This window comes from Rhynchophorus ferrugineus, unplaced genomic scaffold (assembly GCF_030347505.1).
Source record: "Rhynchophorus ferrugineus isolate W39M unplaced genomic scaffold, kcgeb_rfMv2 rfM9, whole genome shotgun sequence".
Lineage (NCBI taxonomy): Eukaryota > Metazoa > Arthropoda > Insecta > Coleoptera > Curculionidae > Rhynchophorus > Rhynchophorus ferrugineus.
The window spans coordinates 29,490,030-29,507,347 of record NW_027472588.1 but is presented as its reverse complement, the minus strand read 5'-3'; the positions used below and the strand labels follow the sequence as shown (position 1 = coordinate 29,507,347).

The following is a 17,318-nucleotide window of genomic DNA, read 5'->3' as shown; positions in this document are numbered from 1 at the left end:
GAATTTACATCGAGAATAAATGCGGTAGAGTTCGAAAAAAGTTTCATAGAATTGAAAAATGAACTTTATATAAATAGGGTAACTTTACGTTATAGTGAAATAAATAAACAATATAATTTGACTATATTTCAGGGGGAAGTAACTAAATTAAGAACTGAGCTTGAACAGATAAATCAAGAAAACCGCCACTTAAAGCTATGTTTGGATAAGTTGAATATTAATTACAATGACAACAAAATAACAACGGATATTTTCTTTAAAAAGTCCAAAGATTTTGAAATGAAGTACTATGAAAAACGAGATGCGCTTATTAAAACTGAACTACACTATAAATTAACAGTAAATTATTTTTAAATATGGCTTTTTAATAATGAGAATTATAAAAATGTTCTTCCTTTTCGTAGATGTCTGAAATTGACTTTCTAAAGAAAGATTTGGAAAAAATCAATTTAGAAAAAAATCAAATTGAGCGAAAACTAAAGGCTTTAGAAGAAAATCAGAAACGTGATTTATTTTATCGGGGCGATATTTCGGAGAAACTATTGGAAATTAAAAATAAATTTCAGGAAACTCAAAAGTATTTCTACTTTAAAATGTATACTATATTATAAATTAATCAAAATATTATTTTAAGTGAAATGCAAAAGATAAAAGAAGATTGTAATCAACTCAAAACCTTATCTCTTGAAATGCACGCGTCTCAAGAAACAATAAATAAATGCCAACAATTATTAGAATATTGTCATCATATAAATGAAAAATGCGAAGTTTTAAAAAAGGATAATATCAAATTGAAAGGTTAATTAATTAATAATAAAACTAATTATTATAAAACATTAGTTCAATGGGTATTTAATATACTCACTAGATAATGATTTATATAACTTTGTAGCAAGCTGTGACATATTTCAAAAGCATTTTAATAACGACCCACTTAAAGAAGAATTTGATACTCCAGCTAAAATATTTTTAAACCAAGTGAATAGATTGTTAAATGTAAGTCCATTCTGTATTTTTAAATATGAATTATATTTTAGTGTAGAAATATGAGCGTGTTTTATAAAAACGCCCTGGAGACAAGAAATGCTCTTTTGCTAAATGCTAATAATTTACTAGCTAATGAAAAATTAGCAAATGCTAAGTTAATAGAGGATAATAAAAAATTACAAGCCACAATCGAATCAATGAAAATGATGAATGTTAAATATTAGATATACAATTTCCATAACCTGTTTTTAGCTTAATAAAGTTTGTGTTGTAATTGAAAAACTATTTATGGGTTTTATTTAATTTATTACAAAGCAACAATGACAATTATACTTCCATTTTATCAATAAAAAGTATGCTCTAAATATAAACAGAGCAATATGAAAACAAAATAATAAATAAAATGTACAACAATTAAGTCAATTTAGCTATATATTAATTTTACACACAATTTATAAAATTATAGACTTAAGCTTTATTAAAAAAAATCTGTCTTTCTTAAAATTAAAAGGTATTTAAACAGCAATTTTAATAATCAATCAATGTTAACTCCCCAAGGGTGGAAGGAATTTCATGTGTTGTAAACGTACAAAACCGCTGTGATAGCCAGCAACATAATATTTACAAGACTGCACGTTTGGATTAAACTGAACTTTGTTGACTGATTGAAGGCAGTATTCGTTAACACTGGGTGAGGAAAATTTGAAATCATCCATGCTATTTTTCCTTTTTGTGTTTGGGAAATTTTGGAGTTTATCCTAAAAGAAAGTATATTATTTAATCTAGGAAGAAATTTCTTATTTCTTACAATTAAAATGTGTTGTTTAGTTAAATAATGAATTACAAAATAATTTTATTATTGTTACATAGTTTAGTATTATTTTTTGAATTATATCTGTTGAATTTAAAGTACTTTGAACTCTTACAGATTTCATTCTAACATTTTGATTATGAAACAAAAAAATTAGTTCTATGTTTAAAACAATTATCACATTTTCAAGTATACACAACAACTCACCAATTGATAATCCAAAAACACTAAACCAAAGTCGTTTGCAGCATCTTTATATGTTCTATATTCTTTAGATGCTCCATCAGTTTTTGGCACTAATTTCGTTGTGGCGAATAACTGAAATACAAAGTACCCATCAAGCAAACGTGAGTCATCATACATTTTTATGCTATAATTAATGAAAACTTACGCATTTTGTGTAACTTGTTTTCGTCAGTTTCGAATTAACATTATAAAGCAATCGGTGATTAAATAGTGCCACTACTTCCCCTCCTGAACTACAATGCAGCACAGCATTTAACCAATCACTGTAGGACAGAGCTTTAAGACTTGATGAAACCGACGTCAGATTTCCAGTGTCGGTCATTGCATCTCTTAGTGGTTTGATGTAGATATGAGTATTTACTACAACAAAACGTTTTTATACAAACCAAAATATGTATTATGGGTTGAAATTAATTCGTAGTATTCTAGGTAAGTAATATATGGCATAAGTAATATAGAAATCCGTTGTTTTTCCTAGCCATCCATACCTCACTATATAGCCGTTAAACAAATGTAACAGATACCTGATCTGTTGCATTTGTTTAAGTAAGTTGTTATAAGTAAGTAATTATATATAATGGATATTTTATCAAATAGGTCGGATTTTATGATGAATAAAATGTTATTTCAGTGATTTCTACTTCACTGTTTTTATAGAAAAAAAGAGTCGGCGAAAGTAATTGTATTTTAAAAGACATACTGAGTCTGAAAAAGTGTCAAAAGTGGTTTACCCGTTTTCAAACTGATATTTTTTATTTTTACATTCAGATAGCTTACAAATTTAAGTGAGGAGGAATCAGTACTAAAGGCTAATCAGAATAATGACTAATGGCTACTATTTAGTTAATTTCAACCTCTAATAAAGCATATATACATTATTTTTCATACCTGTATTCGCCATAGTGGTTTCATCTTCAGAAATTATTGCACAAGGCCATAAAGTCATCCAAAGACCATCTGTTACTATAGTTTTCTTGATCGTATTAATTTTAATATTTTTGTGTAAGTCCCAATATGATATCACCCTATCAAACGAGCCCGTGCATAACCACCTATTACCACCATTCATATGATTCAAACTAATTACTAGAAATAATAACATTAAATTTTGTTTTTGATATTGAGCCAATCATACCTGTAATAGTCGAATAATGCGCCTGAATACTAAAATATGGAAAAATCGTAATTTCTCCAAAACTGTTTTGCTTTTTCAGCACTGTACTCTCGGTGTTTAAGTCAAAAATTGCTGCAACACCCATAGAATATCCTACAGCAATATATCTATGACCAGAAGCCTAAAATTGTTGTAAAATTTATTTAAAAAATACAATGAACTATTATTAATATAGGTAATATGATATTCAAAAGATTCTTAAATGCATTACCTTACACCACGAAATTTTGCAAGCATAATAAGATTGGTTTCCTAAACTATCAATATCTGCACTTAATTGTAATCGAAGAACTGGTTCAGCTTTATAAATTAAACCTCTGAAATAATAAACTAAGCTCTATAAAATGCCATAATACCAATATATTAAAATTACCTATCATGTTCAGGTACACGGTTAACACAGTATATGTAAACGAAAGAATCAGAACCGGCAACAGCTAAAAGTCCTATTCTTGAATCATCTGCATCTTCATCAAAACAGCCTGAAGGACACCATTCCATATGCCAAATTGGTCCGATATTCAATGCTATACAAGACATGAGAAACGGTTTAACTGTTTCACAACCGTTCAGTAATCCGAAATTCCAAAATTGTATTAGGCAGGGTTCATTAAAATTCTTATCAACCTGGTATTGGCCCTCCCTGTTATTAAGAACTGAGACTGCTAACACTTGTTCAACATCCTCTTTGTTATATGGGGTTGGCAACCATGATAGACCAGTCACAGATCCGCCACAAAAAATAGTTTTATCACCTTTGAAGGAAAATAACGCAGAATTTAATTGAAGACATTGACGAAGTACCTTGATTACCTTCATAGAAATCTCTAATTTCAAAAAGTTCCATTCTTTTCCAATCCCATTCCTCCCCATCGATGTTTTTCTCAGCTGGTTTTACTACCCTAGCAGCCACGTCACAGGAAATTTGAATTTCTGGTAAATATTCCGTTAACAGCTCAGAGTCAAGAAATCTCCAAGGTTTTTTATTTCTTAAAAGCTGATGAATATTGTTCTTGTTGTAGTGTTCCTCACAGCTAAAAATTGTATATTATATGAAACATAATAACGTTCGATGTGGAAAATAAAAACAGAATTACTGAATAAGTACCCGTGTTTACGAAGGCGTTGTTAACAAGTAATTTTATGTTGTATTCTGTAAAAGAATATTTCTCCATAGTCCTAAATGTCTTCCCACTTTGGGAAAATATCACATTGTTATATGAAATTAAATTGTCTATCAAATAGCTCACTGAATTGCTTAATTAAATTGCTCAAATATAATTTCAATATTAAAACTTAGCAACTATTTTAATTATATTTACCATTGATATTAACGAGGACTGATCATTTTCTTGTCGATGTATAGAGTTTCCGTACTGAAATTTTTTCAAACAACCAAATGTGATTGAATAATTTCAAGTTTTCTCTTCCAAAAACAAACATTCGAATTAGTGCATTTTAAATTTTGCATGCCCAATGCAAATCAAATAATCAGTTAGTTTGGTATTTATTATTATATTATTTAGACAACGGTTACATCAACTTGTCTTACCAATGCCATCTGTCTTAAAACACAGGTACTTATCAACACTTAAACAGAAAGTTGAACATATTTTTGACCATAGAAATTATACTTCTTACAATTCCCTCATCCAAACATACGCCTGACAATATAGGATATTAGAGGATTCTTCTCGCATAGGGTGTACCAAAAACAACGGTTTAACTAAAATAGCGTTTAAAGTTACTGATACAGAAGATATGATTACCAACGGGAATACTTCTTGCTACAGGATTCATTGACATTTTCTGTTTAGATTTAATCCTCAACATTTTCTTCTCCTTCACCTCGTTTTCGATTTCTTCTTCATCAGAAAAAACGTGTTGACTATGGACTTTAAAAGTAGTATCAACGTTGAACGTCTTGTCGTGTCGCTTCTTTAAATGCGTCAAAATGTCCACTTCATTGTTGCACAAAAATAAACATAATTTGCACAAAAAATACTATGAAATATTAAAGTAGTAAGTTATGTCAAAATATGAAAAATACCAGTACCTCCGAAGGCTTTTTATCACATGAACCTATATGTTCTAAAATACTTTCTAAAGAATCTATAGAAATATCACAGTTAGGAAAAATGCAAGAAAACTTCTGGTTTTCTTTTAGCTGATTTTGGAAATACTCCTCTATAAACTTTTCTTTGAAATCACATTTATCTGTATAATACTACAAAAAAAACAATGATATATTAATGCTTCAATATTAGGAAAAATAAGAGTGAACAAATAGCAATTATCTACAAACTTAAAAGAATAATTTATGACTTACATTTAATGCATCATTCGTTTCATCCTTTATACCGTTAATAATGTCAAGGGCTCTAGAATAAAAAGTAACAAAATGATGAAAAAGAAGAAATAATTGTTTTAAAACTTACTGTTTAGCTGCTTTCCTTTTGCCACTACTTCCCACAGTAGAATCAAAATAATTCGAACCTGACAAATAATCAGTTGGTTCTATTTTTGTGTGAATTTTAAGATGACAATCCATACTAACGGGCAAGACTTTTTTGCCGCAAATATGGCATTTCACTTTCAAATCTTCTAGCTCATCAATTGACTTTTGGCAGGTAGTCTTGTGCGAAAGGTATCCAAAGACTGATTTCTTCACAGTATCACATTTTTCACAATGCAGTGGTTTCTTACTTTTATACAAAGCAGTCAATATACGCATAACCAAATCTTGATCTTCTAAGTTCTAAAATACAACATCAACATGTCAGTCAAATCCTTCTTGTATTTGTAACAAGTGATTTGTTACAGTATATAGATCGACTTACTAAAGGAGGATCCCCTTCTCTCCAACATAAATTATTATGTTGGCGGTATTTATGGTACGACCAAGCAGTCTTCTCCATTGTTATTTGACAAACAGCACAAGTAACTTTACCGCTAATGTTAACAACTCCATTGCAAACATCCAAATGTTCATAAAATAACTGTGGCTTGTTCATTTTAACACCGCACTTATTACATTTTAATGTCCCCTTCGATTTAACCAATTTAGTGAGAATTTTCAATGCAAAAGCTTCATCATTTATTGGCTAGATAATAAAATTTTAGTTTAAGAAACAATTTGCTTAACAATATATGTTACAGTTTGCATTGCATATACAATATATTGATCGTATTCTGTTCCCCTTATCAATAAATTCCAACATTTGGAAAATTTAAAATATGAACGTTGGGAGTGAAATAATCAAAATTCTTCATTTTGCCTATTAATTATGAATTGTCAAGTGTATAAAGTTTGTGATCTTGTACAGAAGCACATAAAACGATAAAAAAAACATAAATTGTCAAATTCACACAGGACAAAATGACGTTGAAAATTATGGGGAAAATATATCTACATTATAGGGTAATAATATAGTGTATTATTATGCCATCTATTATATTATATTCATTATGCAAACTAAAACATATATCTTTCATGGGTTATTAGAAATATATAGCAGTTTTTAGTGAACCCAATACTGCTATTATATTAATATAAATTATGTATATATTGCTAAACAATAAAAAAAACTTCAACAAACCAAAGGCAAGTCGCCTTGTCTCCAAGCTAAATTGTAATGTTGTTGACTATTATGTGCTAACCATTCACTACTTGGCATTGTCTGATTGCAATTCATACAAGTGCTAGAACCATCAACATCATTTTCTCTAAAAACAGACAGGTGAATGAAATTTATAATTTATATTTTAACACTAATGTACATCAACTTTGGTCTTCCTCTATGTTTAGTTGGGGTTGCGGCAGGATTTTCACTAAAAATCAATTATTTAGAACAGAGTCAACTATCTTCAATGTATGTAACTTTACCCATTTTCAGTTTCTTCTTTTCCTTGAAGAGCCTTGAACATTTGATTCAAGGCTTTTCTTGTGTTTCCAGTATAATGGTATTTACTAGAACCCTGTTCTGCTTCAGACTCTAATTCATTTTTATTATTATCATTTTCATTATCCAAAGATGATGATTGTTCTTGACCTCTACCAGAAACAACTTCAAATTCTTTATTTGGTTTCTCTATATTTTCTGTTTCTACAAGACTTTTTCTAGGTCTTCCCCTTCTACGCTTATTAGGCCTGTCATCACATAATTCTGTCATATCAGATTTTTCAATATCGTCTGTTGGGTTTGAATTTTCTATAAATGAGTAATTAAGTCGTTTGACTTTTCTACCTCTTTGGGAAGAAGTAATTGACACTTCATCCAAAACTGGCGAGTCTTCTTTTTTTGATGTACTCTGAGTGAGATTTTTCTTAAGTCTACCTCTACCTCTTTTCTTTGAAACATTGTTATCATCATCTTCACTAGACTTTATTAGTTGACCTTCATTATTTGTAGTATTTGTGATGCCATCACTGTTAAATTTTCTTTTTCTTTGTATCTGAATATTGCCATCTTCTGATAACATTTTTTCTTCAGATAAACAATTGTTTTGGTTGTTTTCATTATTGACAATTTTATTTGTAGTTACTGGAATATATAACAAAAAATAAAATATTTAAATAACTTTAACTACAACAAATTAGTTTTGCAACTAATTTTCAGTACTATTATTAGTATTACCTGTATCATTTTTAATTGTAACAGCAGTGTTTATATGTAATTTAGCTAGAACTGTTGGAGATACTATTATGCAATTGGAAGTGTTTTTTTGCTCAGTACCATCCATAGAGATCTAAAACATTAATTTAAAAATAGCAACCAATATGATAAGCATAATTAGCTATAATTTATTATATTATATAAATATATATTATTTTACATAGTTATATATTCAATAAGTTATAAAAGAAAAAAAAACATATATATTATATATAACATTATCAACGTTGGGTTCGAACTCACCACCCTCAGCTTGAAGATTTATAAGTTTTACAGTAAACCAATTAAAACATTATAACGAAGGTGTTTATACATCGTTAAATATATGTTTAAAATAAAAATTATTTTAATTTTAGAATATATTTTACGATATCGTCTTCAATACTCCCTTAAATTACATTTAAATTATTCTAAATACTGACACGTTGTTACTACAATTTTTTAAAAAACATTTATAGGTTAGTTTGTAATTCTTCACTTTTAATTTTAAAACTCTATTAAACTAACTATTAACTCTATTAATTAAAAATAATATTAAACACTCACAGGTTTTCATTTAAACATTTTCATTTCACACAAACAGTCGTTAGTAATAAAAATAGTTGGTATAAATATTGGATACTATCAGGGATATTAAATGTAATACTTTAGAAGAAGAATTAGATACATGTGAAACAGCTGATTTTTTCTAGTGTTTGTTTTGGTATAGTTTGGGGTGTTTAAAAACTTTCATTTAATATATAAAAATGTCGAATTCAAATAGATCGAGTGATTTAGCAGGAAATACCGAAGATGATGAATTAACCTTGCCTCGTGCCAGTATTAATAAAATGATAAAGGAATTGGTTCCGTCTGTTCGGATAGCGAATGAAGCCAGAGAGTTAGTGCTCAATTGTTGCACTGAGTTTATACATTTATTAAGCTCGGAAGCAAATGAGATATGTAATCATTTAAATAAGAAGACAATAAACGCCGAACATGTTCTTTTAGGTAAATATATTATGCTAATTTGTTCCCTTTAAAACGCAATGTTATTTAGGTGGTTTTTATTGTAGCTTTAGATAAATTGGGATTTAGTGATTATCATGCCGAAGCTGAAGCTGTTTTGAAAGACTGTAAAGCAGTTGCAGCTAAACGACGCCGTCAAAGCACCAGGTTAGAGAATCTTGGAATACCTGAAGAGGAGTTGCTAAGGCAACAGCAAGAATTATTTGCAAAAGCAAGACAAGAACAAGCTTATGCCGATCAACAACAATGGGAACAATTACAAGCTGCAGCCCAGCAAGCACAGGTCCTACAAATGTCTGCAAATAGTGATGATCAAGAAGACTATTCATAAGTAATTGTATAATATGTTTGGAATGGTTTTCGTTTATTTTGATATATATATATTTGTACATTGACTTCTTTAATTATACACAATGACTGTTCATAAACATTAAATAAACAGTTATTTATCAAATAATATTTACGTCAGAGTGTAAAAAATATAAAATCAACCTGTGTGATAGATTTAGATTAGCAATATATATTAATTGATGAACATTAACTATTAATTATAAATTTTGTTACTATTAGAATCAGTAAATGTATCCAATAATTTATTTCATTAATTTACTCTGTGCTAATTCTAGATGGTTTCTTCCTGTTCATTTTTGGTTTTGAGATTTTTATCCTGTCATCTATTTAGTAATTTAACAATTAATTAAACCATTAAAATGTTATTAGATCACATTTATTTTCGTTATTTTACTTTTATTACTTATTTTTACTACTTTTATTTTACCTATGCAAAATTTGGTTATTTTGAAGAATTATTTTGCTTCTTTATAAAGATTGTATTAAGGATTATAAAGATACTGAACTAAAATAAGATTTATATAACGTAATTAAACGTTTATTTATTTATATAGACTGTGCTTTCCAAATAAGTACTTTGAAAAGTGTAAGAGTTCAAAGTTTTAGTAAGAATTCGCTGATAAAGACAAATAGAATCTAAAAATTTTTTTTATATATAAAAAATTTTCCGGTACCGGGAATCGAACCCGAGCCTCCTGGGTGAGAGCCAGGTATCCTAGCCACTAGACCATACCGGATGTATAAAGTTATTTTTTATAAAGCTATATCATCTGAGAGAAAGCGAAGCAATACCTCTTAGGGATAAAATATAATACTTTACAAGTAGTTTGAGAACACCATATATTTACCTGTATTTTCTGATTTTCTTAGCACTAATTTTTTTATAAACACTCTTAATAAACAAGAAATAGTCTTTTTAATGATCAAAACCCTAATTTAGCAATTTCTAATTTGTTGTAATACTAGTAAATACATTTATCATTTTTTTAACATTGTAATTTTTAAAATTTTAATATGAGATTTAATTTATGATATTCTATGTATGATAATATTTTTGGAGTTTGATGGTCATTATTCGCTTACAGAGTGGAATTACACATTACGTTACCAAATTATAATTATGCACAGACAGAAAACAAGGAGCTTCTATTTAGATGTCCTTATTAAAATAGTCCTAGAATTGGTTCAATATTTATTTTCTGGAATTAATTTGAAATACAAAGGAAATATATATAGTGTAATTATATAAACGTAATCTAACAATTAATGAACAACTTTCATTTAAATTTTTTGATACTGTTAGTATGGTATAACTTAAATATAATCACTAAAAAGTGTCTGAATTCGATACAGAAATTAATAGTTTGGATATTAAAACTTTAATATTGGATATTTATACTTAACATCAAATACAGTAAAAAAAAAATTTAACTAACTCAACTAATAAATTCATAAAAAATAATTTGAGATTGTATAATCAATAAAACGAAAACAAATTTATTAAATGTATTTTTATTTTGTACACATTACAATTATTTTCCTTACATATTAAATCTTTGGTGTGAATATAACATACTTACAAAGCAAAAATAGGTACATATTAATGGTATAATTAAAACATATTATCATTCAATTAACATCATTGCACGCTATATTGGTAAAACATTAATAATTCGCTCAATACAAATACTATTTTGCTTTGTTATACTGTAAAAGTATATGGGGCAGTATACAGATAACAGCAATTGTTTTGCTGGTTGTATGCCGATACATCTATGTGTATATACTTAGTATATAGAGCTTATGCTTATAATATAATACTATTTTAACACCTATTATATTTGGTTAAAATTAATACATAATTTGTTATTATTTTAGGCATAGAGCTAAAATATGAACATATATACAATATTATGCCTGGCAAGAAGTGTACAAAATTTGTATTTTTACAATTTGGTGAATCAAAAACAAGACAATATAACTAAAAAAGAATAGTATTATTACTACATTCTTTGGTCACATACAAAATTAATAAATATCACAATAAAAACACTAGATTTCACACAAAACTATACAAAAATTTACAAAAACCTAATTCTAAATAGACGATAATAAAATAATAAAACAATTTAATAAAAATAATGTTTCTAAATATAAGTACTAACTTTTTGGTTATTTAACTAAACATCTTATCAAATCGAAAAAGTTATATGTAAAAATAATTTTCGTAATCCGCATATGATGTTTGTCCATTCTTCTTCTTTGCTGTGTTATTATTATCGAATACTTTTAGTTCTGTACTGAAATTTTTAATAACAGCTGCTTCTTTTGGTTTTGCCTGTGCGTTTGATTTCTCATCCGGTTTTTTGACTGGTACTAATGACGTAGACGATTTCGATAGTTGTACTAGATTATTATTCTGGCTGCTGCTTGACGTCTTGAATAATCTAGAGGCTGGTAGTGGTGGTAGTTCTGATACCCAAAATATCTGAAATAAAAACGTCGACGATTTAAAACATTGGTACTGAACTTTAACAGTAACGGAATATTACGAATATAATGAATTTCAAATATACCTTTCTTCTAGTTAATGTAAGATAATCAGGATTTCTTCGAATTAAAAAGTTGCACTCGTGCGAAGAAAGCCAGCCTTGTTGTACTTTTAATGGTCTATCATCAGGATGAAGTTTACGCTGTTGTTCTCGTGCTGGGTTGACCTATAACAATGTTATACAGTCAGATTGCAGATATAAGCAGTAATATTTTTAATTTACCTCGTATAGGGAGAATTGTTCTACTGGTTCTTTGCTATTGTAACAATTTAAAATCAGAGCTAGTACATCATCAACTGTGGTACGTGCGCTTATCAATAATGACTTGTACTGAGAATTGCTGTTCAGTGCTGAATCGTGCACTTTTATCAGACCGCCTCTTCGTGTTTGTAAGGAAAATCTTAAAAAGAAAGAAACATTGTAAGTGCTGCATACATAGTCGAAGTTGGATACTTACTTTGAGTCTCCTTTTGGATGACAGCTTTGTAATACCGCTGGTCTGGCTTCGTCATCCAGGGCCAAATGGGTTCGAACGCCGGCTTTCCTGACGGTGACCTCCATACTTAGGTAAAACAGCTTCGGGTCTCTGTGTTTCATTTTGTATTTTCCTAGCAATGTGCCCACAACCTCTTTACAAGTAGTTTGAAATGTGATGCTTAACGTTTTGTATTCGATGTCTGGCCTCAAACACTTGGCGTAAACTTTAATAGTAGTCTGAAACAAAAAAAATCAATAATACACAAAATATTTATTAAAAGCGCTATTCCGGTACCGGGAATCGAACCCGAGCCTCCTGGGTGAGAGCCAGGTATCCTAGCCACTAGACCATACCGGATGAATTTAAAGTTTTATTTATCAATAAATGGATATAAAGGTAAATGTGTTAAATTGTGTTATATTAATTTTTCTTAAAAAATAATTTCATTTAATAATTTAAAATTTTGTATCGTTTTATAGACAGGGGGATATTTCGTTTTCACTGACAAGAACAAAACAAAACTATGCGATCAATATTATAGTAATTATTGTTTACTAATTTCGTGGTAGTTTTTATATTTTCACAATTGAGGAATAGGTAAGCGAAAAATGTCAATTAAGTTAATTACCGTTACCTGAATATTTTCCGCGACAATTAATTGTACGCCATAACGATAAGAGCACTTTTCACAATAATATTTTCGCCCATTCCGTTCTTCCATCACCTCTATTTACAGGTAAGAAAAAAGTTAAACGACGTTCATAACGGTTCATCTAACTCGACTAAATCCAGAATTAGAAAATCGTGGCGTTAGGTCTGCCGTCGCTTTTTCCATGATCATACTTTTCCGGTTGTTAATGGTTATAGAAAAATATAAAAAAAGACGCAAGGAGAAAAAAGGGGCCGCCTACTTCATAACTTATTTGTAGAATTCAGCTTGAGGCGCGTAACAATCTATCTTCTTTGATCTGTTGATGAGATTGTCGCTAGTTTGTTAAATTGTTTTGACATCGATCACGATTAAGATGATATTATCGATAGATGGCGCTAGCAATATACTAATTGACTTTTATATTATGATATTTCAAATTATAATTGCGTATTTCTTTATAGAGTAAGATAGGGTTAAGGGGACGGTTCTCATAAAAAACGTATTAATTATCCGGATATTCACCCGACCGAAAATCGACAACAATGAAAGTGGACGTTTGTGTTGTTTTCATAATTAATTAAATTATTATTGCAAGAACAATTAAATTGTTAATGACTCACAAGATTATGCTGGATTTTTTTAACCTAGTTCCCATAGTTTTTTTTAATTATGTGTATTATTTCGTAGTAAGAAATGTCTAAAAAACTGTATATGAAGTTTAGTTGTTACACAAGTTTTAAAACATAGCGACAATGAACAATATTAATTAATATACAAGATTTAATCCAAACGAAAGTGAATTTGATTATAATTTTCTGTATGTTTTTATAATAGTAGTAAAATCTAGCCAGAAATGAACTGATGACTATAAAATCAGGAACGAATAACATTTCTAGTTTCCATGAATGTGCTAATGGTTTACACAAAACAAAGAAAATAATAATAGGAAAAACATTAAATCTTTATGGATTTTAATTATTCAAAAACTGCTTGAATGATAAGTATTATATACCTGAAATTATTTCACAAGCGCTTTGTCCTTGGGTATGATAATGATTTTGTAATCGCATATGTTCCAATATATTTTCCAATTAGCCCAAACCCTTAAAAGATGCGTGTATAAATTTAACAGCTGTCGGACCATTAGTTGTGAATTATAGTATTTTGAGCGAAGCAACTTTTGTTATTGTGAAAAAAAAATGGATAAAAAGGAATTTCGCGTGTTGATAAAATATTGCTTTTTGAAAGGAAAATCAACCATCAATGATCGGTATGCTAAGTTTAGACGTGGTGAAATGAGCACCGAAAACGGTGAACGCAATCGACGTCCAAAGAGGTTGTTACCGACGAAAACATTTAAAAAATCCACAAGTGATTTTGAATGACCGTAAATTGAAATTGAATAAAATAGCAGACACTCTAAAGATATTAACTGAACGTGTACATTATATCATTTACGAATATTTGGGTATGAGAAAGCTTTGTGCAAAGTGGGTGCCGCGCGAGCTCACTTTTGACCAAAAACAACAACGAGTTGATGATCCAGAGCAGTGTTTGAAGATGATCAAGCGTAATAAACCCGAGTTTTTGCGTCGATATGCGATAATGGATGAGTCCCAATGGAGTCTAATCGATAGTCATCTGACTGCACACGATGAACCCGCTCTAAAGGGTGTGAAAACGCAACAGTCGGCTGGCAAGGTTATGGTGTCTGTATTTTGGGATGAAATAATTTTTATTGACTACCTAGAAAAAGGAAGGACCATCAACAGCGACTATTACATAGCGTTATTGGACCGTTTGAAGGACGAAATCGCCGAAAAACGGCCATATTTGAAGAAAAAGAAAGTGCTGCTTCACCAAGACAATGTACCATGTCACAAGTCAGTGAAAACGATGGCAAAATCTATGAATTGGGCTTCCTCAACCACCGTATTCTCCAGATCTGACCCCAGCGACTATTTCCTGTTCTTAGATCTCAAGGGAATGCTCGCTGGTAAGAAATTTTCGTCGAATGAAGAGGTGATCGCCGAAACTGAGGCCTATTTTGAAGCAAAGGACAAATCATACTACAAAAATGGCATCCAAAAGTTGGAGGTCCTTGAAGGGAAATATGTTGAATAAAAAAAAACAAATTTTGCCAAAAAAATATGTTTCACTACGTTAGGATTCAATTGACCTGTTATTCATAATTTAAAAACACATATGTATTTGATTTGTAAAAACAGAAAAGAATGTTAGATAATCCACCTAGTCATTTTCCGGAATAGAATTTCACTTAACAATCATATATCTGCCACCGAACGTATTTTCATTACATTTTATTTCATTTATTATTATATCTCATTTCATTATCTCATATCGTTATTTTTAATGTTCATTATTCATCATTTTCAATGGACCGGAACATAATAACATTTTAATAATAATAATAATAAAGTTGAATTAACTGAGAAAATGTACTTGAAGAAAATATTTATTATTCGCGCATAATAAGTTGCTACTATAGTTGCAGATACCAAAACCTATATGGACTTACAGAAAAAAAATGGGGATGTTCTGAGAGAAAGAATATCAACATAATAGAGAAAAGGTCCTGAGAAGTATTAATGATACAGTCAAATACTACAGGAATAGTAGAAACTTATACCAAACCTTATACCTTCACATTCTAACTCTGATGGAAAGATTTCACTCCCATGTAAACACCAAAGTGCTTCAACTCTTGGATAAAACTGAACTAGGACGCAGACTCAAGAGAACTAAACGGAGTGATCTTGTGTAGTTGTATAGTGAAGTGTGTTAAATGCTAAAATCACTGAAAAGTGCTACTAACTTTTACTTTATTAGAGATTAAGCCAGTGCCGTGGGTCTTCCTGATTAACTACCTAGATTAAGTCAATGTAGAGGCAAAATGTAAATATGGCCGAAATGTTCTTAATCAAGGAACTACTCAAAAATGATAGGATAATCTCTTATGTACCCATGATGTTTCCTAGAGTGCAATCTGGGAACAATTGCGGTAAAGTGCGGATATCTTTGCCAGTGTGCCTCAAAAAGATGAATTCCAACGTTGATGTACTGAAGATAAGCAGACCAATGATAGTAAGATATGGACAGTGAGGGCGATGATGAGGATGAAGTTAGAAACGTAGTGATTGACGCGCAAGCTATACAAGTTTTTAGCCAAGCTTTAGATCGGGTTCAAAGGAGTGTCATATATTTTAGTTCTTCGTAAGTAACCATTTTATGGAAGTATTTGGTATCGGGTAGGTGTGGGTATTTGGAAGACAATGTTAAACGTCAATTAAGACAGGCTAAAATTGTAGATAATTTTTCTTAAAATTATAAGATAACTAAAAAATAATTATAACTGTATATGTATTAATCATTTCTTTAAAAAAAGTTTATTATTTAATTTACTTAAATCACGTTCGTTAATGTAAACATTTCGATAATGCGAACTAGAATTAGTTCACACACACAAAAAGCAATTTTTGCGGAACGAAGAGGTAATTCATTACACCGAGAACTTCAGATAACGACTAGTATTCTGAAAATCAAGAGATTTACAAAGAAGTTTGAGGAGACACTCTCATTTTAGCACTGAAATATAGCAGCTCTTGGATAATCGAACAGGACAACAAACCATATTATCTGCAGTAATGTGAAGTGTATCAACAGAACCAAAATTAGTAGTGCCAATTAATGCATGAACATTATCATTATAGAGACAATGTATTTTAAAAAAAAAAGAAAAAAATATACAAGATCACAATTCCATAAATAATTATAAAAACTGTATAATGCGTAAACCCATAAAAAAGCTAATAAGTACCGTTTTATTTTTAAAAATGCTGATTATTAAACGATATGAATGATCATTATACCCACACTTTCAAAACTTGTTAGTTTAAATACAATCGCGCAATTATTCGCACTATACGTAGGAAAAAAACATGACAATACGTTATAAAAGAATAGACATATAATAGTACTCTGTGATCGCAGACACACATAATAATAACGAGTTTACCTAGAGAAAATAATTATAGAAAGTTACCGCTATAGTATTACATCTCAAGCCAAATATTAATGTCCTGTAAAATATTTAAAATTAATTACTGGTAGTACTGAAATACTAATACATAGTGTTTTGTAATGCTTTCAATATATTGTAACTAGATGTCATCAGGTCAGCTGAAGGTAGACATGCGACTTTATTTCCCTTTATAAAAATTATATATTCTGTAATATTATGTTTATGTAAACTATTAGGTTTTTGCGTATATTCATTCTAATAATTTTTTCACATTAAAAAGACATTTATTGGGAAAAAATGAATTAATTTCTCATCGTTTCGTTTCAAATATATTATCTTCT

The 17,318-nt window shown here is 29.6% G+C and overlaps 4 protein-coding genes and 2 non-coding genes across 8 annotated transcripts in view; 2 read left to right on the top strand and 4 right to left on the bottom strand.

Moving 5' to 3' along the window:
* Positions 1-661: 661 nt before the first annotated feature.
* Positions 662-1,218, top strand: LOC143202622 (uncharacterized). The gene is made up of 3 exons (XM_076414276.1): positions 662-798; positions 893-978; positions 1,038-1,218. Exons 1-3 carry the CDS (start codon positions 690-692, stop codon positions 1,209-1,211), a joined length of 369 nt encoding a protein of 122 aa, XP_076270391.1. The 5' UTR covers positions 662-689; the 3' UTR covers positions 1,212-1,218.
* Positions 1,219-1,275: 57 nt separating this feature from the next.
* Positions 1,276-8,350, bottom strand: LOC143202620 (uncharacterized). 2 transcript variants are annotated; one of them, XM_076414274.1, is made up of 20 exons: positions 8,138-8,347; positions 7,856-7,967; positions 7,466-7,762; positions 7,105-7,411; positions 6,999-7,049; positions 6,818-6,944; positions 6,059-6,322; positions 5,657-5,976; positions 5,548-5,599; positions 5,275-5,445; positions 5,000-5,222; positions 4,860-4,944; positions 4,032-4,252; positions 3,592-3,973; positions 3,430-3,535; positions 3,180-3,339; positions 2,933-3,130; positions 2,190-2,404; positions 2,006-2,116; positions 1,276-1,745 (listed from the first exon to the last, which is right to left on the bottom strand). In XM_076414274.1, exons 2-20 carry the CDS (start codon positions 7,959-7,961, stop codon positions 1,533-1,535), a joined length of 3,609 nt encoding a protein of 1,202 aa, XP_076270389.1. In that variant the 5' UTR covers positions 7,962-7,967; positions 8,138-8,347; the 3' UTR covers positions 1,276-1,532. The 2 variants fall into 2 exon arrangements, with proteins under 2 accessions (XP_076270389.1, XP_076270388.1); XM_076414273.1 differs by having other exon boundaries at positions 7,105-7,762; positions 8,138-8,350.
* Positions 8,345-9,632, top strand: NC2beta (Negative Cofactor 2beta). The gene is made up of 3 exons (XM_076414275.1): positions 8,345-8,533; positions 8,587-8,884; positions 8,950-9,632. Exons 2-3 carry the CDS (start codon positions 8,641-8,643, stop codon positions 9,231-9,233), a joined length of 528 nt encoding a protein of 175 aa, XP_076270390.1. The 5' UTR covers positions 8,345-8,533; positions 8,587-8,640; the 3' UTR covers positions 9,234-9,632.
* A 286-nt stretch (positions 9,633-9,918) lies between these two features.
* On the bottom strand, positions 9,919-9,990 carry TRNAE-CUC (transfer RNA glutamic acid (anticodon CUC)). The gene has a single exon. It is a non-coding gene; the product is annotated as a tRNA-Glu (tRNA).
* Positions 9,991-10,749: 759 nt separating this feature from the next.
* The window catches only part of rau (RA domain-containing protein rau), a 105,627-nt gene continuing 99,058 nt past the window's right edge, over positions 10,750-17,318 (bottom strand). For both annotated transcript variants that reach the window (XM_076414271.1, XM_076414272.1), the window contains 4 exons: positions 12,263-12,519; positions 12,028-12,205; positions 11,830-11,970; positions 10,750-11,741 (listed from right to left, as the gene is read on the bottom strand). In XM_076414271.1, coding sequence (XP_076270386.1) covers positions 11,460-11,741; positions 11,830-11,970; positions 12,028-12,205; positions 12,263-12,519 — 858 coding nt within the window. In that variant the 3' untranslated portion in view covers positions 10,750-11,459. The remainder of the gene's footprint in view (positions 11,742-11,829; positions 11,971-12,027; positions 12,206-12,262; positions 12,520-17,318) is intronic.
* TRNAE-CUC (transfer RNA glutamic acid (anticodon CUC)) lies at positions 12,569-12,640 on the bottom strand. Its single transcript has one exon. It is a non-coding gene; the product is annotated as a tRNA-Glu (tRNA).